Source organism: Mobula birostris, chromosome 11 (genome assembly GCF_030028105.1).
Source record: "Mobula birostris isolate sMobBir1 chromosome 11, sMobBir1.hap1, whole genome shotgun sequence".
Classification (NCBI taxonomy): domain Eukaryota; kingdom Metazoa; phylum Chordata; class Chondrichthyes; order Myliobatiformes; family Myliobatidae; genus Mobula; species Mobula birostris.
In genome coordinates this window covers 17,090,645-17,114,231 of record NC_092380.1, presented here as the reverse complement: position 1 = coordinate 17,114,231, position 23,587 = coordinate 17,090,645, and the positions used below count along the sequence as shown (strand labels likewise).

At 45.4% G+C, this 23,587-nt stretch overlaps 1 protein-coding gene across 1 annotated transcript; it reads right to left on the bottom strand.

Moving 5' to 3' along the window:
* Positions 1 to 7,578: 7,578 nt before the first annotated feature.
* Positions 7,579 to 22,425, bottom strand: ndufa6 (NADH:ubiquinone oxidoreductase subunit A6). The gene is made up of 3 exons (XM_072271770.1): positions 22,245 to 22,425; positions 12,069 to 12,184; positions 7,579 to 7,783 (listed from the first exon to the last, which is right to left on the bottom strand). The coding sequence occupies exons 1-3, from the start codon at positions 22,378 to 22,380 to the stop codon at positions 7,652 to 7,654; spliced, it is 384 nt and encodes a 127-aa protein (XP_072127871.1). The 5' UTR covers positions 22,381 to 22,425; the 3' UTR covers positions 7,579 to 7,651.
* Between the last annotated feature and the right edge of the window lie 1,162 nt (positions 22,426 to 23,587).

The window sequence follows — 23,587 nt, the reverse complement described above, 5'->3', positions numbered from 1 at the left end:
TTTTTACCTGTGCAGGTTCCTCCATTCATCTTGTTAAATCTCATTTTTCTTTCTCAATACCAGTCCTATGATCTGTGTGAGTAGGTAGCTGATTCTGAAAACTTGCTTGGACAGTAGATTTGTCCACAAAATTGCTCAGAAACATCCCTTTCCATTGTTACCAAGAGCTTTTTTATTCTTTCCCACTCTGCCCCTGCCCCCTTTAATACTGTCAAATGTGGACCTTCCCTCTATAGATGCTTTATTCAGGAACTGAAGAGTTTGTATAATACAGAGTCATTGAAAGCTACACCACAGAAGCAGCCCCTTCATCCCATCCAGTCCGTGCTGAACCACTTAAACTGCCTAGTCCCACTAACCTACACGCAGACCACAGCCTTCCATCCCACTCCCATCCCACTCCCATCCATGTACTTATCCAAACTTACTTTTTGTTATATACAGTGTGCTATAGGCCCTTCCAGCTCTTTGAGCCACGCCACCCAGCAAAACCCCCGATTCAATCCAAGCCTAACCACGGGACAATTTACAATGATAGACAGATAGACATACTTTATTGATCCTGAGGGAAATTGGGTTTCATTACAGTTGCACCAACCAAGAATAGAGTATAAATATAACAATATAAAACCATAAATAATTAAATAATAATATATAAATTATGCCAGATGGAAATAAGTCCAGGAGCAGCCTATTGGCTCAGGGTGTCTGACCCTCCAAGGGAAGGGTTGTAAAGTTTGATGGCCACAGGACAATTAACCTACCAACCAGTACATCTTTGGACTGTGGGAGGAAACTGGAGCACCCAGAGGAAACCCACGTGGTCACGGGGAGAACATACCAACTCCTTACAGGTAGTGGCGGGAATTAAACCCAGGTCACCTGTACTGTAAAGCGTTGTGCTAACCACTATACAGTACTAAATCAAAATTGCATCCTCCACTTGTGCTGGCAGTCCATACCACAGTCTTAGTGAAGAAGTTTCCTCTCGTATCGAGAAGTAGCTGAGAACACAGGAAACAGCAATGGTTACAGGAGCAGACCACTTCCCATCCGTACCACTGAAGACCTGAACACCACAAATACTCATGCGTGTTCCAGTGCAGTTACAGGTTTCTGTCAGATAATTGTCCCACAATCTCGTGGACACAAGCTGTAGGACAAATCCAATAATGACTGCCCAAACAGTCAAAATCATTAAAGTGATGGAAGCCAGTTGTAAACACAAAATACTCTGCAGATGCTGGGGTCAAAGCAACACTCACAACACACTGGAGGAACTCAGCAGGTCGGGCAGCATCCATGGAAATGATCAGTCAACGTTTTGGGCCGGAACCCTTCGTCAGGACTGAAGAGGGAAGGGGCAGAGGCCCTATAAAGAAGGTGGGGGGAGGTTCCGCCTCCTTCTACTACCCATTGTGTTTTCCCCTATTCCTTCTTCACCTTTCCTGCCTATCACCTCCCCCACCCCTTTATCTTTCCCCTTACTGGTTTTTCACCTGGAACCTACCAGCCTTCTCCTTCCCACCCTCCCTCCACCTTCTTTATAGGGCCTCTGCCCCTTCCCTCTTCAGTCCTGACGAAGGGTTCCGGCCCGAAACGTTGACTGCTCGTTTCCACAGATGCTGCCCGACCTGCCGAGTTACTCCAGCGTGTTGTGGGTGTAGCATGGAAGCCAGTTACCAGTGCTCTCACATGCCACTTAGGTAATGGCCAGTTTAGGTTTGGTTTAATATTATTACTGTCACACGTACTGAGGTAGAGTGAAAAGCTTTCATTTATGTACCATCCTTATGGAACACATTACACTGAGGTAGTAAAGGAGAAGCGATGCAGAATATAGTGTATGGTTAGAAAGAGCAGTGCAGCCGGGCAAGGTGATGGTGAGCTAGATTGGAAGATCAAGAATTCATCCTTTAGCATGTGAGAGGACAACTCAAGAATCATAACAGCAGGATAGAAGCTGTCCTTGAGTCTGATGGTTTGTGATCTCAGGCTTCTGTATCTTCTGCCCGACACAGAGGAGGAAAGAGTGAGCAGCTTCAAGTTCCTGGGTGTCAGTATCTCTGAGGATCTAACCTGGACCCAACATATTGATGCAGCTACAAAGAAGACACAACAGTGGCTATATTTCATCAGGAGCTTGAGCAGATTTGGTATGTCGCCTGAAACACACAAATTTCTGCAGATGTAGCGTAGACAGCATTGTAACTGGTTGTATTACCATCTGGTTCAGGAATGGGGGGGCGGGGGCTACTGCACAGGATCAAATTAAGCTGCAGAGTTGTAAACGTAAAAAGCTCCATCATGGGCACTATCCTACATAGCAACCAGGACGCGTTCAAGGAGCGATGCCTCAGAAAGGCGGCATCCATCATTAAGGACCCCCTTCACCTAGGGGATGCATTCTTCTCATTGCTATCACCAGGAGGGAGGTATAGAAGCCCGAAGGCATAAACCCAACAATTAATCATTCAGCTTTTTCCCTTCTGCCATCCGATTTCTGAATGAACATTAAACTCATAAACACTACCTCACTACTTTTTTATTTCTATTTTTGCACTATTTAATATATATACTTACTATAGTTCAGTTTTTTTCCCTGTTAGTATGCCTTGCATTATACTGCTGTCGCAAAGTTAACAAATCTCACGACATATGCTGGTAATATTAGACTCTGATTCTGACAGGAGAGAGGAGAGGAGAGAATGACCGGGGTGAGAGGGGGTCCTTGATCCAACTGGCTGTTTTCTCGAGGCAGTGGGAAGTGTAGACGGAGTCAAGAGGGAAGGTTTGTTTGTATGGTGGTCTAGCCTGCGTCCACTACTCTGCATTTCTTGTGGTTTCGGGCAGAGCAGAAGCTGTGAGGTATCCACATAGGAGGCTTTATATAGCATATTTACAAAAGTTGGTAAGAGTCATTGGGAACATGTTGAATTGACAGAAGTTCTCGGATTTGGACAAATGCACCATAAGGTTAATTCCAGAGGCAGTGGATGAAAGAAACAGTCCTTGATATATCAAGGGGTAGAGTTACCCGGATGCTGTGATTCAGGTGGCAGTCATACCCAGAAGATTAATTGCTAAAAAAATTCTGACCATGCTCAACATCAAGAGGGTGTGACTATGAGTGAGGCAGGTAGGGGAATTCAAGAGGTGGTGCTGGGAGAGCCTCAGTCCTCGAGATAGTCTCACAGGATTCTTACTCCCCGTGTGGGTGAGAGTGGGGGCTGCAGGAAAGATGAGCAACTTAATGGGGGCCTGTGGTTCAGGGAACCATTTGAGAAGGGGGAGAGAAGAGAAATATAGTTATATTTGGATATCATGTAGTCAGGGTAATTGTCTATTGCAAGGATCAAGAGTCCTGATGACTGTGTTGCCTGCCTGGTGCCCAGCTGCAGATTGAATATGACCTGCAGAGGAATTTGGAGTGGGGGGGGTCGGAGACCCAGTTGTCATGGTTTATGTGGGTACCAGGTGGAACAAGCAAAGAGGTTCTGCAAATGACATTTGAACAGCTAAGGGTAACATTAAAAAGTGGAATGGAAAAGATAATAATCTCTGGATTGCCACTTTAACCATGTGCAATTGGCACAGGGTCAATAAGTTTAGAGAGTTAAATGTGTGGCTCAAAGAATGGTGTGGGGAAGTGGATTTGAATTCATAGGACATTGACACCACTGTTGGGAGAGGGAACTGTTCTGATAAGATGGGGTCCACCTGAACCATGCTTGGAACAGGGTCCTGACAAATCACAAAACTAGGTCTGTGAATAGGGTTTTAAACGAAATAGAAGGGGAGTGGATTCAACAGATTGGAAACTTGTGGATAAACTAAAAGGGAAGGAGAGGTTATTGAAGTCTCCAGAATAAAATGAGGGTTTAGAAAGAGTTAAGAATTTAACTTCAGGCAATATGGAGACAAAATGTGAGAAGAGGGATTTTGAATACAGGACGGAAGATGTTATATTTGAATTCATGCAGTATGTGAAACAAGATGTAAGAGCTTATAGCACAGTTAGAATTTAGCAGGTACAACACTGTGGGCATCAGTCATAGCTAAAAGATCACCACTGGGACCTAAACACCCAAGGGTATATCCTGTTGACAAGACAGGTGGGCAGAGTGGATAGGATGGCTTTGTTGGATACAAGAGTAGTGGATAGATGACAGCTAGAATAAGATGAGCAGCTTTAACACCATAGAACCATATGGTACCGAAACAGGCTCTTCAACACACCAAGTCTCCACAGACTGTCAACCACTCATTTACACTAATCCTACATCAATGCATCTTTTCACCAACTACCCAACTCTGCTATTCGTTACACACCACAGACAACTTACAGGGGCCAAGTTAAATGTCTTTGGGATGCGGGAAGAAACTGGAACATGTGGTGGTGGTTGGGGGAGGTCATAGAACGTGCAGACTTCACACAGACAATGTTGGAGGTTTGGACCTCTGGTTCTGCGAGGTAGCAGATCTACCTGCTGCACCACTGTGGCCTCCATGTCTTCGTCTCTCATTTAATGATAAATGTAACTGCTATGAAGATAATAAAAGAGACTCATTGAATTTATTTATTTAGAGATACACTGCAGAACAGGTTCTTCTTGCCCAATGAGTCACAACGCCCACCTATTTAACACTAGCCTAATCACAGAACAATTTACCTGTAATACCTACTAACTTTGGACTGTGGGAGGAAACCCATGTGGTCAGTGGAAGGACATAAAAATTAATTCCAGGACTAAAGAGAAGAGATTGCTGAGCCTCTGGCTAGGATCTTTATGTCCTCATTGTCCATGGGAATGGTACCAGAGGACTGGAGGGAGGCGAATGTTGTCCCCTTGTTCAAAAAGGGTGGTAGGGATAGTCCGGGTAATTATAGACCAGTGAGCCTTACAACTGTGGTGGGAAAGCTGTTGGAAAAGATTCTTAGAGATAGGATCTATGGGCATTTAGAGAATCATGGTCTGATCAGGGACAGTCAGCATGGCTTTATGAAGGGCAGATCGTGTCTAACAAGCCTGATAGAGTTCTTTGAGGAGGTGACCAGGCATATAGACGAAGGTAGTGCAGTGGATGTGATCTACATGGATTTTAGTAAGGCATTTGACAAGGTTCCAAATGGTAGGCTTATTCAGAAAGTCAGAAGGCATGGGATCCAGGGAAGTTTGGCCAGGTGGATTCAGAACTGGCTTGCCTGCAGAAGGCAGAGGGTCGTGGTGGAGGGAGTACATTCAGATTGGAGGGTTGTGACTAGTGGTGTCCCACAAGGATCAGTTCTGGGACCTCTACTTTTCGTGATTTTTATTAACAACCTGGATGTGGGAGTAGAAGGGTGGGTTGGAAAGTTTGCAGACGACACAAAAGTTGAGGATTGTAGAGGATTGTTGAAGATTATAGAGAGACATTGATAGGATGAAGAAGTGGCAGATGGAGTTCAACCCAAAGAAGTGTGAGGTGGTACATTTTGGAAGGACAAACTCCAAGGCAGAGTACAAAATAAATGGCAGGATACTTGGTAGTGTGGAGGAGCAGAGGGAGCTGGGGGTACATGTCCACAGATCCCTGAAAGTTGCCTCACAGGTGGATAGGGTAGTTAAGAAAGCTTATGGGGTGTTAGCTTTCATAAGTCGAGGAATAGAGTTTAAGAGTCGCAAGGTAATGATGCAGCTCTATAAAACTCTGGTTAGGCCACACTTGGAGTACTGTGTCCAGTTCTGAATGCCTCAATATAGGAAGGATGTGGAAGCATTGGAAAGGGTACAGAGGAGATTTACTAGGATGCTGCCTGGTTTACAGAGTATGCATTATGATCAGAGATTAAGGGATCTAGGGCTTTACTCTTTGGAGAGAAGGAGGATGAGAGGAGGCATGATAGAGGTACACAAGATATTCAGAGGAATAGAGTGGATAGCCAGTGCCTCTTCCTCACAGCACCACTGCTCAATACAAGCGGACATGGCTTTAAGGTAAAGGGTGGGAAGTTCAAGGGGGATATTAAAGGAAGGTTTTTTTACTCAAGAGAGTGGTTGGTATGTGGAATGCACTGCCTGAGTCAGTGGTGGAGGCAGATACACTAGTGAAATTTAAGAGACTACTGGACAGGTATATGAAGGAATTTGAGGTGGTGGGGGTTATATGGGAGGCAGGGTTTGAGGGTCGGCACAACATTGTGGGCCGAAGGGTCTGTACTGTGCTGTGCTATTCTATGTTCTATATTGTCGTTTAAGCATCAGAATTAGGTTTATGTAGTGAAACTTGTTGTTTCATGATGGCAGTACAGCACAAGACAATGAAATTAATGTAAGTTGCAACAAGAAATAAAATATAAAGAAGGAATAGTGAGATCATGTTCATGGACCATTCAGAAATCTGATGGTGGAGGGGAAAAAACTGTCTTTAAAGTACTGAGTATGCATCTTCAGGCTACTGTACCTCTTCCCTGATGATGGTTAAAAAAAAGGACATGTCCTGAATGGTGAGGGTCCTTTGTGATGGATACCATCTCTCTGAGACAGTGCCTCTTGAAGATGTGCTCGCTGATAGGAAGGCTTGTGCCTGAGATGGACCTGCCTGAGTCTACAACTCTCTTTCGATGATCTGCATTTACCCTCCAGAGTTTAATTTCAAGATCAAGGGTCTCCCATTTCAGAATGGGGTGAGAAGGGTTGTGAATACTTGGAATATTCTACTCCTGAGAGCCATGGGAATAGAGTCACTGAGTATATTGAAGGCAGAGATCGATTTTGGGGCTAAATGGTGGTGAAAACGGAGAGTGAAGCTGACACTAAAGATCAGATCAGCCGTGGGCTTACTGAAGGCAGGGCTATCTAAGTGCATTTGTAATGTGAACAAGGCACTGGAGAGACAAGCTAGTGGATATAGAAATTTATTCAGCACAACAAGCAGCTATTTGAGACACTCTCAGAAGAGGAGGACTGCTTGACACAATATTAAATTACATTTTATATGCTAAAGATCAAAGGTAACAGGACAATTCTCTTGTTAAAATGTATCTACAATGCTTCCTTTGAACTACATACAGTTTTCAAACACATCCTCCTTCATACTCACACTGACACCCAAAACGAATGTTAATCCCCACTGACTCTAGATTCACACATATGCCGACATCAAGTGAATGGGTAGTTTGTAATCAACCCCAATCTGCAGCACCAGGGAGGCTCTTGTTCAGAGCTGCATTTTAAATTCAATCTATGATCCACATTCAAATCTGAAGATTGGTTGCTACTGAAATTAATACCAGCTATATACCCTTACTCCAGAATACACCCTAACAGGGCAGAGTCCTGCTCTTATGAAATATGTCCTTGTGAGAAAAACAGATGTTTGAGGGACAACAGATGCAGCAGGGTTTAAAATGAGATTAGGAATGGAGAGAAGAGTTGATCCAAGATACTCTGGTGTGAAGTACCACGAAATTGTGAACCAACCTTTTGGAAGCCAGACTCAGACCCAGATTGATGGGGAATTACCTGGGGATACATGAGCTCACTGGCTGGAAAATAATGAATTTGTGTCCAAATAACAACATGCGACACCTCTAGGGAAAGAGACTAAACCCATCAGATTTATTACTTTTGAATATCTTTATTTTACAATAGACACACTGCCTCATTATTTACACATCGTGGCCCGCGTAGAATCTAGATAGGAAATCGGTAGGTCGAGGAGTCTCTGTCTCATGGAAGTAACGCATGATGTGTGTCCGCTGCTTCCAAACTTTTATCGTTTCTTCAAGATCCATTTTACCCTGGAAATGGAAAAACCAACAGGGCAAGAAATTAGGGGAGTATGAACGACCAAAGATGGGGTGATAAAGTAAATGGAACTGTGGCTAAATCAGAAGTGTGGACAATGCAAAAGTCACTTGCAAGTTCTGATACAACAGCAGAAAACTCTGAAAATATTTAGGTCAGGCAAAGGAAAAAGCAGACTCAGCATTTTAGGTTGCTAACCTCTCTTCAGAACTGACAGGAGTTAGAAATCAAACGTGTTTAACCTCCAGAAAATTTGGAGAGGATATGGGGAACGTCTGTGATCAAGCGCAGATGGGAAACCCCTCAACCTGAAACATCAGCTGTTTCTTTTTCCACAGATTCTGCCTGAGCTGCACTTTGTTGTTATTTCTATACAAGTTTAACTTACCTGCTTCAGAATTCTGTTATTCCAGCTATAAATCCCACTGCTTGGTTTCTGTTTACTATTAACCTACAGTTTTACTTTTAATGATATATGAATCTACCCTAAAGGTCTCTATGGGATTTTGCTTCATTATCATCTCATTTTCCACTTTATTGGCATGCACATTTATAAAAGAAATAAGCCTCACAAAACCATATTAATTTATTCACAATCTCGGCAAAATATTGGCTGATTAGCTAATTGGACAGCAGCTGCTAATAAAAGGAAGGAGAGTACAAGTGGGGTGGCTGAGTGTAGGGGTGGGATTTTAAGGCTTTGGCTTGAGAGGCTTCGGCAAGAAGCCTTTTTAAACTACTCAGATGGACTAATTGCTGAGTAATTGAGACTTAAGCACGGTTACTGAAAACGTGGCTGACAATAAAACAACTAATTAAATAAAGTAAGGATGCAGTTGAGGTTGCACGTGGGAGCTGGTGGACCCCAATGTAGTTCCTGTTTACAATGTCTGCAGCTTGAGGAACTCGAGCTCTAAATTGATCACCTGGAATCTGAGCTTCAAACACTGTGACACACCATGGAAGGGTAGAGTTACCTGGATACTGTGTTTCAGGGGGCAGTCATACTGTGTATGTTTCAAATTCTGACTAAGGTCAACATCAAGAGGGTGTGACTGTGAGTGAGGCAGGTAGGGGAATTCAAGAGGTAGTACTGGAGGAGCCTCAGCCCTTGAGCTAGACTAACAGGATTCTTACTTCCTGTGTGGGTGAGAGCGGGGGCTACAGGAAGGATGAGCAACCTAATGGTAGCCTGTGATTCAGGGAGCCATTTGAAAGGGGAGAGAGAAGAGAAATATAGTTGTACTTGGATATCATATCGTCAAGGTAATTGTCTATTGCAAGGATCATGAATCCTGACAACTGTGCTGTCTGCCTGGTGTCCATCTGCAGCAGATCTCACATGAATCTGACCTACAGAGGAATTTCCAGTGGGAGGAGAAAGAGCCAGTTGTCATGGTTTATGTGGGTACCGGGAAGAACAAGCAAAGAGGTTCTGCTAATGAAATTTGAACAGCCATGGACTATATTAAAAAGCAGAACCAAAGAGATACTAATCTCTAGATTGCTACCCGAGCCATGTGGTTCATTTAGATTAGAGAGTTAAATGTGGTGGCTCAAGACTGGTGTGGGAGAAGTGGATTTGAACTCATGAGACATTGGCACCACTACTGGGAGAGGGAACTGTTCCGATAAGGTGGGCTCCACCTGAACCAGGGTCCTGGCAGAATCACAATACTAGGGCCGTGAATAGGGTTTTAAACTAAATAGTAGGGGAGTGGATTCAACAGATTGGAAATTATGGATAAACTAAAAGGGAAGGAGAGCATAGGAGAGGTTATTAAAGTCTCCAGAATAAAGTACAAAATAGTTTAGAAAGGGTTAAGAACTATCAGGCAACTTGGAGAAGAGGGGAGGTGAATACAGCACAGAAGGTGTTATATTTGAATGCACGCTGTATATGAAACAAGATGCAAGAGCTTATAGCACAGTTAGAAATTAGCAGATACAACATTGTGGGCATCACAGTCACAGCTGAAAGAAGATCACAGTTGGGAGCTAAACATCCAAGGATACGTATCCTAACAACAAGACAGACGGGGGCCAATGGGATGGGGTGGGGTAGCCTTGTTGGTTAAAGAATTAAATCAAAACAAATTCATAGCAAGAAGTGTCATAGGACCCAAAGAGCTAGAATCCTTGTAGGTAGAGTTAGAAATCGCAAGAGTAACAAGAGGTAGAACAGGCATGTAAGAAAGGTATTGCTGCAGTGGTCATGGGGGCACTTCAATATACAGGTAGACTGGGAAGTTCAAGAGAAATCACTTGCAGAAGGTCTATCAGAATGCTTTTTGGAGCAGCATGTGGTGGATCCCATGAACAGAAAGGCAATTCTGGGTTTAATATTATGCAATGAACCAAATTGATTAGGGAACTCAAGGTAAAGGAATCTTTAAGAGGCAGTGATCATAGCAGGATGAATTTCCCCCTGCAGTTTGAGAGGGAGAAGCTAAAATTGGTATTACAGTTGAGTAAAATGAACTACAAAGGCATGAGAGAGGAGTTGGCCAAAGAAGATCCTAGCAAGAATGATGGTACAGCAGCAATGCATGGTAGAGATTCTGGGAGTAATTTGGAAGACACAAGATCATTTCATCACAAAGAAACAGCAGTGTTCTAAAGGGAGGATGAGGCAACCATGGCTGACAAGGAAAGTCAAAGACAGCCTGAAAAAAGAGTGCATACGATATTGCAAAAGTTAGTAGGAAGCTTGAGGATTGGGAAGCTTTTAAAAACCAAAGAAGGTGACTAAAAAAGCAATAAAGGGAAAAAAGATGAAAAATGAAGATCAGCTAGTAACGAGGATACAAAAACTTTCTCAGGTATATAAAGAGTAAAAGAGAGACAAGTGGACATCAGACCACTGGAAAAGTAGTAACGGAGAATAAAGAAATGGCAGTTAAACTGAATAAGCATTTTGCATCAGTCTTCACTGAGAAAGACACCAGCAACATGCCATAAATTTGAGAATATCAGGGGCAAAAGTGAGCGTAGTCACTATCACTAAGTGGAAGGTGCTTTGGAAGTTAAGGTCTGAAGGTGAATAAGCCACCAGGACTGGATAGACTACACGTCAGGGTTCTGAAGAGATTGTGGAGACATCAGTAGTGATCTTTCAATAATTATCTGAGTCAGGAAAATTACAAATGTACTCCATACTTTAAAAAGGGAGGGAGGCAAAAGCCAGGAAATTACAGACGATTTTTGAAATGAGGAGAGAATTCAGAAATCTGAGGTGCAGGACTAAAGGTCAACTTGCAAGCCAAGTGAGTAGCAAGGAAGTCAAGTGCAATGTTAGCATTTATACTCTAGTTCTCTTGAAATTAAAGTAATATGGTAATGTTGTGGATTGATAATGGTTGGTCAGACCACACTGGGATATAATGAGCAGTTCTGGGCCCCATATCTAAGGAAGGATGGAAGGAAAGGGTCCCCAACCTTTTCTATCCCATGGACCCCTACCATTAACCGAAGGGTCCACGGACCCCAATCCAAAGGATGTTTTTGAGAATGATCCTGGGGATGAAAGGAGCTTTTGCTGTCTCTGGGCCTGTACTGAATGTAGTTTAGAAGGATGGCTGGTGGGGTGTGATGGACGGGGGTGGAATCTCATTGAAACCTACTGAATATTGAAAGGCATGAATATAATGGACATGGAGAGGATATTTCCAGTAGCAGAAAGGTAAAGGACAAGATAGCACAGCCTCAGAAAAAAGGCATGTGTCTTTACAACAAATGAGGAGCAATTTCTTTAGCTAGAGGATGGCAGACAGCCGTGGAGGCCAAGCCATTGGAGATATTTAAAGCAGAGGTTAATAGATCCTTGATTAGTAAAGGTGCTAAAGGTTACAGACAGAAAGCAGGAGAATGGGGCTGAGGGAAAAATAAATCAGCCATGACTGAACGCCAGAGAATACTCGAAGGGCAGAATGGCCTATTTCTACCCCTAAGGCTATGTCTTATGGTCTTGTATTGTCTAAGTGTTCCTCAATATCAACATACACCCCAATTGAAATTTGTATTCTTATGCCAAATCCAAGTCACTATATGTAATTAGATCGTGTTAACCTCAGCACTGATCCCTGTGGGCATTGTTAACTATTTTAACCTTAAGCATAAAATGAGGAGTAAAGTAGTAGGCAAAACTAAAGGCGAGTGAGCATTTGTCTGACCTGAACCTGTACAGAAATAGTTCAGAGTGAAAAGCTAAAAACAGCAGAGCTTCATCTGACTCAAAAGAAATTGGTTGCTCTTCTATTAATCCCCAAATTCCTGTACCTTAATCACCAGAATGTCAATAACCCTGGGGTCGGTGACGTGGGCGTTTCTCATAAACATCTCCCGCACTTTATCGCGTCCTTGTTTGACTGTGATATCGAGATGGAACTTCTGTACTGCAGAGGAGACACAATACCAACCATCAAGCAGTGATCAAACGTTGCTGGGTTCCACCTCACTCTCACAAGGCACAGAAATGTCATTTGGCCCAACTGATTAAAGTCGGAATATACAGTTTTCAAAAGATTCTTCCTATCCTAACACAACCTGAACAGCTATTATCCTTTTTTCTGGGACTTGTGGCTTAACATAACTCAGCATATTGAGCGACAGTTCTGGCTTGGTTATTGGTCAATCAGCTCATGACAACTGTAGAGAAAAAATGTCATCCCATGGTTCAAATGTGTCAGTACCAGGCTGTCCTCACACTTACAAAGAGTATCTGGCTCTCTCTCCCCACAGAAGCTCTACACAGATCTTGCTTTCAGACGTCAAGCACAGGCTGCCTCGAGAAAAAGCGTGCTAGGACTGCAGTTCCACTGTATTACAATTCTGCAAGAATATGTCACTGGATGCAAGATGATCTGAGACATTGTAAAGCTCTGAAAACTGCAACAGAAACCCCAATTAACATCAGCCAAGGCTCGGCAGGCAGCATTGCCAACCATCTTCGTACCGTTAAGTTTAGGATCTATCCCAGGGACTGAGGCACACAATTCAAAGTTCAAGGTAAATTTATTATTCAAGTACATATTTCACCATATGCAACCCTGAGATTCATTTTCTTGCAGGCATACTCAATAAATCCATAAAACGATACCCATAATAGAATCAATGAAAGACCACACCAACTTCGGCATTCTACCAGACTGCAAAAGACAACAAACTGTGCCAATGCGAAAAGGAGGGGGAGGGGGAGGGGGAGGGGGAGGGGGAGAAGAATCTTTAAGAGTCTGATGGTTGAGAGGTCATAACAGTTCCTGAACCTGGTGGTGAGTCCTGAGGCTCCTGCACCTTCTTCCTGATGGCAGCAAAGAGAGAGCATAGCCCGGGTAGTGGAGTCCCTGTTGATGGATGCTGCTTTCCTGCAACAACACTCCATGTAGATGTCCACAATGGTGGAGAGGGTTTTTACCTGTGATGGACTGGGCCGTATCCACTACTTTTTGTAGTATTTTCCTTTTAAGAGCATTAGTGTTTCCATACCAGGCTGTGATGAAAACAGTCAATATACTCTCCACCATACATCTACAGAAGTTTATCAAAGTTTTAGGTGTCATGCCAAATCTTTGCAAATTCCAAACATAGTAGAGGTGCAGCATGCTTTCTTCATAATTGCACTTACATGCTGGACGCAGGACAGGTCCTGTAAAATAATGACACTGAGGAATTATAGGACACCGACCCCCTCCACCTCTGATACTCCAATGAGGACCGGTTCATGGACCTCCAGTTCCCTCCTCCTGAAGTCCATAATCACCTCCTTGGTCTTGGTCAAACTGACCCATCAGTAAATTAATGAGGAAGTGAGAGAGCCACATGTTAAACCAACAATCCTTTCCAAGTGAATGCAAGATACACCGGGTCGAAGAACAGATGAGTTCAAACAAAGTCCTGGTTCCTCAGGCAACATCTTGCACCAGATTATTTGGTGATTATATAATTGCTGTTTGAGATCTTGCTGTGCAAAAACTGGCCTCTACATTTTCTTCGTTAAGATGCAATACAAATGGAAATGTGTAAGTGTGATACGAGAAGCTGGGGAAGAAGATTTCATGAAAATGTAATCTATCTGTGTGCCTGCAGCCCAAGAAAGGAAACCTCTGGATCTAATCCTGGGCAACAAAGCAGGAAACTTAATGGAAACAATGATATTACCTGACATAAAGTGGAAAAGGAAATGGAAGCACAAATACACTCGACTGGGAGGGGGATCTGGCCAGACACTGGAATCAAAATATATTGTGCTTCAAGTATTAAACAGTGGAAGCTCAGCTGTTCTGAGGGGCAGAATAACCTCCTGCAGGGGGCTGAGGTAGATAAGATAAAATTAGTTTTATATGTCCCAGGTACATTAAAACATACAGTGAAATGTGTTGTTTGTGTCAAATTGAATCAGTGAGAATTGTCCTGGGCAGCCGCTTTGGGCGCCAAATAGCGTGCCAAGTACGTAGCATAGGGAGCTGCATCGACGTTTCCAGCGCCTTAGCTCTGGAATGACTGAAGATAGAGAATAAAATGCTAAGAAAAAGGTTAGTGGTAATTTGTTCCACGATAGTGCAGAAAACCCCAAGGTTATCAGGCAGGGAAGTCAGATAGATCAGGGGTCCCCAACCTTTTTTGCACTGTGGACCGCCGGTTTAATATTGACAATATTCTTGTGGACCAGCCAACCGGGGGGGGGGGGGGGGGGGGGGGGCTGTTCAAGTAGGGTTAAACTCACCTCAACATGTCTTTTACAGTTCGGGTTGCCAATTTTCTCACTCTCAAATAAGGGACAAAAGTAGCCGTCAAATCCCGGGACACTTTACCCCCGGAAAGACTACCATGACCATGAAGCTTTGTGCGGGCACCTGTGTGCGCATGTGTGGCATGTGCTTTTGATGTGCACATGCGCGTATGTGCCGATTTTTCCCCCCACAAATCGATTTTGCCTTCATCTTCCCGACTATACTGTACATACATTATTTCTACTTTATATAGGCTGTGTATTTATCATATCATTCCTGCTTTTACTATGTTAGTGTTATTTATTTTCAGTTTTATGTGTTATTTGGTATGATTTCTTAGGTTATTTTTTCGGTCTGGGAACGCTCAAAAAATTTTCCCATATAAATTAATGGTAATTGCTTCTTCGCTTCACACCATTCTAGCTTACCAACAGTTTCATAGGAACGCTCTACCTCAGTGGGGGAAAATACAGGACAAGGGCGGTCCCATATGGGACAAACCAATTTAGCCCAATATACAGGATGTCCCGGCTAATACGGGACAGTTGGCAACCCTATGTTCAAGTTCAACAGTGCGTGACAGGGAATGAGGAAAGGTGCAGCTGACTCATATCGTTTCCTCACAGCCCAGTAGCACACGCTTTGTGGCCCGGTGGTTGGGGACCATTGAGATAGATCATGATTCAGTTGAATGGCAGAGTAGGCTGGATGGGTTGTACAATTAGCTACTACAGCTAGATGTTAAGTATTTAAAAATGTGTATGTGTGCACCCCTCAGTGCTCGGGATGTGCCCCCAAGAATGAGATCAATGCTGTAAATGGTCGGTCTAACAATTTATGTCCCGAGGGGAAGGTGCATTTTGACGGCAATGCTGTCGCACAGAGAGGGAGATGCGTTTTGGACAGTACTTTGTGGTGGTATTCTGAGTGGCAGAGCTCTAGCAAATCCCCACTGTCTGTCTGTGCTCTTGTAGCAATGAACCACGCACACAGCTCTGAGGAGAGGCTGCCCGTGAGGGTGGAAGTCAGGGGTGCACGTGGACAATCAGTGCAGGCCGTTGCAGGGGACCAACAGCACTTGCTCCACAGGTGGATAGGTTACCCGGAGCCTACAGCCTTTCCGTCAGACACGGCGGAAGCCAGGTGCTCCCTGCTCTGTTTGGCCGCACACCTCTCCTCACCCCAAACAGGCAGCACAGCAACTGCCTCACCGCTCCAGCCGCTTGGATTCAGTCCCAACCTCCGGTTCTGTCTGTGGTGAATTCGCATGCTTCTCCAGCTGCCAGCTTCCCAGCTCCAGGGATGGGGTTCCTCTTGTCTGAGGAGTAGATTGAAGAGGTGGTGGGAGGGGAGAGAGAACCACAAGGTGGTAGGTGAAACCTGAACAGGGAGGGATGAAGTAAAGAGCCGGGAAGTTGACTGGTGGAAGAGATACAAGGATGGAGAAGGGGGAAGTCTGATAGAAGTGGATAGAAGGCCATGGAAGAAAGAAAAGGAGGAGGAGCACCAGAGGGAGGTGATGGGTAGGCGAGCATTATACTGTTCACTTTATAACTTGCATAGTACATACACATCATCTGTTACTTTATTTGAGGCATTATTACTTATGTGTGAATGATATGCACTGTGTTGTACACCTCGGCCTAGAGGAACGTTGTTTCATTTGGTGGTATACGTGTAAATGGATGAATGACAATAAACTGATCTTGAACTTGAGTCTGAAGAGGATTTAACACAGTAGAGATATCTTGCTCCAACTTTATGGGGTACTCCAGCAATCACATCTGGAACATCCTGACCCAGCTTACAAACACCCATCTATTGTACAGCCTATACTGATAAACAATCAGACAACAGCTGTTACAGGAAACCACGTGGGAACTCTCCGCTCATGCAGCACTCCCAATTTGTGAACCGGTTAGGTTATGAACAGTTCAAATGAACAAAATCCTGCAGAAGAGGGATCCTGCAAAATCCTGGAGAGGGCCTGTACACTCCTATACTGCACAGGAGTACAATAACCCTCAGGATCAATTCTTACAATGACCATAAGACACAGGAGTAACAGGTTTGTTATACAATGAGAATGAACCCACAGATACTAAACCCTTAAGGCCTGACAGGGGATAGAGTTTCTGCTAGCTGAGCTGTCTAGAACCAGACTCTAAACCAGAGGTTAGCCTTTCAGGACTGGGATGAGAGGAAATTTCTTCCCCAGCATCTAGCAATCTTCTGAAATCTCTGCCCAAGAAAACTCAGTGATCGTACATTCAATACAGACTTTGTTTTACAAAGAGATTATTGGAATTAAGATATCACCAACACCCTATATAACAACAGGAATTCTGCAGATGCTGGAAATTCAAGCAACACACATCGAAGTTGCTGGTGAACGCAGCAGGCCAGGCAGCATCTGTAGGAAGAGGTGCAGTCGACGTTACAGGCCGAGACCCTTCATCAGGACTAACTGAAGGAAGAGTGAGTAAGGGATTTGAAAGTTGGAGGGGGAGGGGGAGATCCAAAATGATAGGAGAAGACAGGAGGGGGAGGGATAGAGCCAAGAGCTGGACAGGTGATAGGCAAAAGGGGATACGAGAGGATCATGGGACAGGAGGTCCGGGAAGAAAGACGGGGGGGGGGGTACCCAGAGGATGGGCAAGAGGTATATTCAGAGGGACAAGGGGAGAAAAAGGAGACTGAGAGAAAGAATGTGTGCATAAAAATGAGTAACAGATGGGGTACGAGGGGGAGGTGGGGCCTTAGCGGAAGTTAGAGAAGTCAATGTTCATGCCATCAGGTTGGAGGCTACCCAGATGGAATATAAGGTGTTGTTCCTCCAACTTGAGTGTGGCTTCATCTTTACAGTAGAGGAGGCCGTGGATGGACATGTCAGAATGGGAATGGGATGTGGAATTAAAATGTGTGGCCACTGGGAGATCCTGCTTTCTCTGGCGGACAGAGCGTAGATGTTCAGCAAAGCGGTCTCCCAGTCTGCGTCGGGTCTCGCCAATATATAAAAGGCCACATCGGGAGCACCGGACGCAGTATATCACCCCAGTCGACTCACAGGTGAAGTGTTGCCTCACCTGGAAGGACTGTTTGGGGCCCTGAATGGTGGTAAGGGAGGAAGTGTAAGGGCATGTGTGGCACTTGTTCCGCTTACACGGATAAGTGCCAGGAGGGAGATCAGTGGGGAGGGATGGGGGGATGAATGGACAAGGGAGTTGTGTAGGGAGCAATCCCTGCGGAATGCAGAGAGAGGGGGGGAGGGAAAGATGTGCTTAGTGGTGGGATCCCGTTGGAGGTGGCGGAAGTTACGGAGAATAATATGTTGGACCCGGAGGCTGGTGGGGTGGTAGGTGAGGACCAGGGGAACCCTATTCCTAGTGGGGTGGCGAGAGGATGGAGTGAGAGCAGATGTACGTGAAATGGGGGAGATGCGTTTAAGAGCAGAGTTGATAGTGGAGGAAGGGAAGCCCCTTTCTTTAAAAAAGGAAGACATCTCCCTCGTCCTAGAATGAAAAGCCTCATCCTGAGAGCAGATGCGGCGGAGACGGAGGAATTGCGAGAAGGGGATGGCATTTTTGCAAGAGACAGGGTGAGAAGAGTCCAGATAGCTGTGAGAGTCAGTAGGCTTATAGTAGACATCAGTGGATAAGCTGTCTCCAGAGACAGAGACAGAAAGATCTAGAAAGGGGAGGGAGGTGTCGGAAATGGACCAGGTAAACTTGAGGGCAGGGTGAAAGTTAGAGGCAAAGTTAATAAAGTCAACGAGTTCTGCATGCGTGCAGGAAGCAGCGCCAATGCAGTCATCGATGTAGCGAAGGAAAAGTGGGGGACAGATACCAGAATAGGCACGGAACATAGATTGTTCCACAAACCCAACAAAAAGGCAGGCATAGCTAGGACCCATACGGGTGCCCATAGCTACACCTTTAGTTTGGAGGAAGTGGGAGGAGCCAAAGGAGAAATTATTAAGAGTAAGGACTAATTCCGCTAGACGGAGCAGAGTGGTGGTAGAGGGGAACTGATTAGGTCTGGAATCCAAAAAGAAGCGTAGGGCTTTGAGACCTTCCTGATGGGGGATGGAAGTATATAAGGACTGGACATCCATGGTGAAAATAAAGCGGTGGGGGGCCAGGGAACTTAAAATCATCAAAAAGTTTAAGAGCGTGAGAAGTGTCACGAACATAGGTCGGAAGGGATTGAACAAGGGGTGATAAAACAGTGTCGAGGTATGCAGAAATGAGTTCGGTGGGGCAGGAGGAAGCTGAGACAATAGGTCGGCCAGGACAGGCAGGTTTGTGGATCTTGGGTAGGAGGTAGAAACGGGAAGTGCGGGGTGTGGGAACTATAAGGTTGGTAGCAGTGGATGGGAGATCCCCTAAGCGGATTAAGTCGGTGATGGTGTGGGAGACAATGGCCTGGTGCTCCTTAGTGGGGTCACGATCGAAGGGTAAATAAGAGGAGGTATCCGCGAGTTGTCGCTGTGCCTCGGCAAGGTAGGGGTCAGTACGCCAGACTACAACAGCACCCCCTTATCGATGGGTTTAATAATAAGGTTAGGATTAGTGCGGAGGGAGTGGAGAGCAGAGCGTTCCGAAGGAGTGAGGTTGGAATGGGGACAAGGTGCGGTGAAGTCGAGACGGTTGATGTCCCTTCGGCAATTAGCGATAAAGAGATCCAGAGCAGGTAGAAGACCAGAGCGGAGTGTCCATGAAGAAGAGGAGGGTTGAAAACGGGAGAAGGGGTCATCGGTGGGGGTGGAAGAGTCCTTGCCGAAGAAGTAGGCTCGGAGACGGAGAAAGAAAAGTTCCGCATCATGGCAAACACGGAACTCGCTGAGGTGTGGGCGAAGGGGGACAAAGGTGAGGCCCATACTGAGAACACAGCGTTCTGCCTCCGACAGTTGAAGGTCGGAGGGGATGGTAAAGACCCGGCACGGATGAGAGCTGGGATCAGAGGGGGGGGAGGGGGGAGGCTGGGGGTGTCAATGGAGAGGGGAGGGTTGGGGTGAGAGGAAGATGGAGCCTCTGAGAACCCAAGAGCTGACCGTGGGATCTGAGGGAGACGGGGTTGCAGAGTGGTGGTGGGGGAAGGGGAGACAGGAGTCACAATAGCAGCACATAAAGACCCGGCCTGGAGTTCAAGGCTGGCGTTGCAGTTGGTGGTTGCGCAATCGCTGTGAAGGTGTCCATGGTCGTTGCTGGAGTCCGGGTTTTGAATGTGCCCTGAGGTGTTGGAGCCGCCGAGATCAATGGCAGTGGCCGCAATCTGAAGTTCATGCCTGCTAGCGTCGGGGCCGGCAGGCTCTGGAGTCCGTAGATGTAGGATCTTGCGATCTTTGCCTAACATGGCAAAATCAAAAAAACGGCGATTGCAGGCGTGAATCTGAGGGAGGATGAAATAACGGGTAGGACCATTACAGACAGCGAAGAAAGTGTCCCGAAGGTGTGGAAGGGTCTGGGAAAGGGACACCAAGTACCTCCTCATGGCGGAGAGAGTCGCCTTCAGAGCTTGACGGGAGAAGCGGCGAGAGGCAGAGTCAATAAAATGTGAGTACCTGGGATCCTCAGAAGGTCCAAATTGAGAGGTTTGGAAACGAATCCTAAAGCCAACTGGAGTAAGTTGGCGACGGAGGCACGTTCCAAGAAAGGATATATGGCTGTGATAGCGAGTCTGAGTCAAAGTGTGGTCGAAAAGTTGAAGAGCCGAAGAAATTACAGATGGGGAGCAGTGAGAGATGGTTTCACTGAACTCCCGTCGAAGAGAGGATCTAAACTTCTTCGGTGTAGGCATCACCGGAAGAGGCTTCGCAGTAGTGATTTTAAACGCAAACAACAGGAATTCTGCAGATGCTGGAAATTCAAGCAACACACATCAAAGTTGCTGGTGAACGCAACAGGCCAGGCAGCAACTTTGATGTGTGTTACCCTATATAACAGTAGCATAACCTCCTGATTGACAAACAGTTTGCTGGAAGAAGTCAGTGAGTCCAGCAGTATCTGAGGGAGGAAAGGAATTGTCAGTGATTTGGGTCTAAATCCTGCAGAAGGAATTAAATTCCTCTCTGCCCATTCAATGCCCCCAACAGATTGTTCATTGCTCCAAATTCCAGTATCCACAGTCTCCTGTGTCTGCATAACCTCTCTGGTTTTGCACTGAATCACACCATAAGATATGGGAGCAGTTTTAGGTTGTCCTATCTATTGAGTCTGTTCCACCATTTGGTCATGTTTGCTTATTTTAAAAGTCCATTCTCTCACCTTAACCCCCTTACCAATCATAAACCTATCTAATTTCTACCTTAAGTGCAACCAACGATTTTGCCTACAAAGCTTCTCCACCTTCTGGCTAAAGAAATTCATCCTCATTCAGTTTTATCCGGTTGCCTCTCTCCAAGTCCATTCTACTTAACCAGTATTCAATTAAATCCCCATAATACACATAAAAGTTGCTGGTGAACACAGCAGGCCAGACAGCATCTCTAGGAAGAGGTACAGTCGACATTTCAGGCCAAAACCCTTCGTCAGGACTAACTGAAGGAACAGTGAGTAAGGGATTTGAAAGTGGGAGGGGGAGGGAGAGATCCAAAATGATAGGAGAAGACAGGAGGGGGAGGGATGGAGCCAAGAGCTGGACAGGTGATTGGCAGAAGGGATATGAGAGGATCATGGGTCAGGAGGCCTAGGGAGAAAGACAAGGGGGGGGGGGAACCAGAGGATGGGCAAGGAGTATAGTGAGAGGGACAGAGGGAGAAAAAGGAGAGTGAGAGAAAGAATGTGTGTATATAAATAAATAACGGATGGGGTACAAGGGGGAGGTGGGGCATTAACGGAAGTTAGAGAAGTCGATGTTCATGCCATCAGGCTGGAGGCTACCCAGACGGAATATAAGGTGTTGTTCCTCCAACCTGAGTGTGGCTTCATCTTTACAGTCGAGGAGGCCGTGGATGGACATGTCAGAATGGGAATGGGAATGGGATGTGGAATTAAAATGTGTGGCCACTGGGAGATCCTGCTTTCTCTGGCAGACAGAGCGTAGATGTCAGCAAAGCGGTCTCCCAGTCTGCGTCGGGTCTCGCCAATATATAGAAGGCTGCATCGGGAGCACTGGACGCAGTATATCACCCCAGCCGACTCACAGGTGAAGTGTCGCCTCACCTGGAAGGACTGTCTGGGGCCCTGAATGGTGGTGGTGGAAGTGTAAGGGCATGTGTAGCACTTGTTCTGCTTACAAGGGTAAGTGCCAGGAGGGAGGTCGATGGGGAGGGATGGGGGGGACGAATGCAACTTTTATGTGTGTTGCTTGAAATTCCAGCATCTGCAAATTTCCTCGTATTTGCGTTCAATTAAATCCCCTTCATTTTTCTGAACTTCGTCGAGTACAGGCCCAGAGAGTAAAAGCTAAAAGAAGTGTTAATACTCTGTTAATATTCTTTCCCTATTACTCGCTGTGCCATAGACTTGCTTCCCGCTTATATTTTTATGCTCAGATCCCAGGACCATAGCCAGTGTTAACCTGCCCCGGGGCATCTCCTACCAAAAGACCGGGTGGTCAGTGACCACACTGGGGCTCGGAATCTCATTCTCGCCCACAATCTCTCCCAGATCCCGGCGATGGAGCCAGGCAGTCTAGGCCGAGGTTCCCTGGACTCGCAGCCAGGCAACCGGCCGCTCGCCGACCTTGACCCGACCCCCGTGCAAACTGCACCGCCGCTCCTTACCGGTGTTGGGCACCTCTCGGTACCATGCCCGGTACAACTCCCGCACCCGCCGCTTGGCTTCGCTCTGCTCCCGGGACAGGAGCGGCTTCACCACCTTCCCCGACGCCGCAACGGCGCGCCCGGCCGCCGCCATCATCTCCACTCAATCGCAATGCCCGCCTCCGGCGGGAGGCCACTGGGAGGTTATTGGTGCGTACCTTATGACAATGAGGTGACAACACCGTGACGTTTTCTCATCTTTGTACTGATTGGTGAATATTCACATCAATCAGTCATCATCAGCACCCTTCTTTGCACTAATTGGTGAATATTTGATCTCGAGTTCAGCCGCTGCAGAAATTGTCATTTCCCCTTCATTTATTGGTTAATATTTACATCAATCACAAGCGCCGGCGTTAACTGGGGTCATAAAAATAGACTAAACTACATGGATGAATAAATATGTACATATAATTTATTGAAGAAAAGATATATTTAAGAATACAGAAAATATAGTAATGACGTTAGCCATAGAGCATATGAAAATATGAGAACTGTAATCAAGAGGAAAATTCACATTGCCAGAAGGCAGGTTGAGAAGAATATTGCTGATAATGCTAAGATTGACCCCAAGAGAGTCTTTTCAATACCTTAGTAGTAAAAGAAAAGTCAGGAAGGAGGTTAAGTGTATTAGGAATAATAGTGGGATGTTACATTATGCAGAGAAGGACATAATGGACACTCCTAGCTCATATTTTGCTTAAGTATTCACCTGTGAATATGTTAGCAATGTGCTAGGAAGTGTAGAGAAAAATTAGGTTGCTTTAAGTGACTTAGAGATCTTAGAAAGTGAGGTCCTGCTTCAGGTGAAAAGGCTGAAAGTTAATAAGTCTCCAGGGCCAGACAACATATATCCAAGGGTACTTAAAGATGCCTGTGATTACAGTGCCTATAAAGAGTATTCACTCCCTCCCCCCCCAGAAGTTTTCATGTTTTATTGTTTGACAATTTTGAATCACAGTGGATTTAATTTGGTATTTTTGACACTGATCAATGGAAAAAGACTCTTTTGTGTCAAAGTGAAAACAGATCTCTACAAAGTGATCTAAATTCATCACAAATATAAAACACAAAACAATTGATTACATAAGTATTCACCCCCTTCAAGTCACTACTTAGTAGATGCACCTTTGGCAGCAATTACAGCCTTTAGTCTGTGTGGATAGGTCTCTATCAGCTTTGCACATCTGGACACTGCAATTTTTCCCCATTCTTCTTTACAAAGCTGCTCAAACTCTGTGAAATTGCATGGGGATCATGAGTGATCTGCTCTTTTCAAGTCCAGCCACAAATTCTCAATTAGC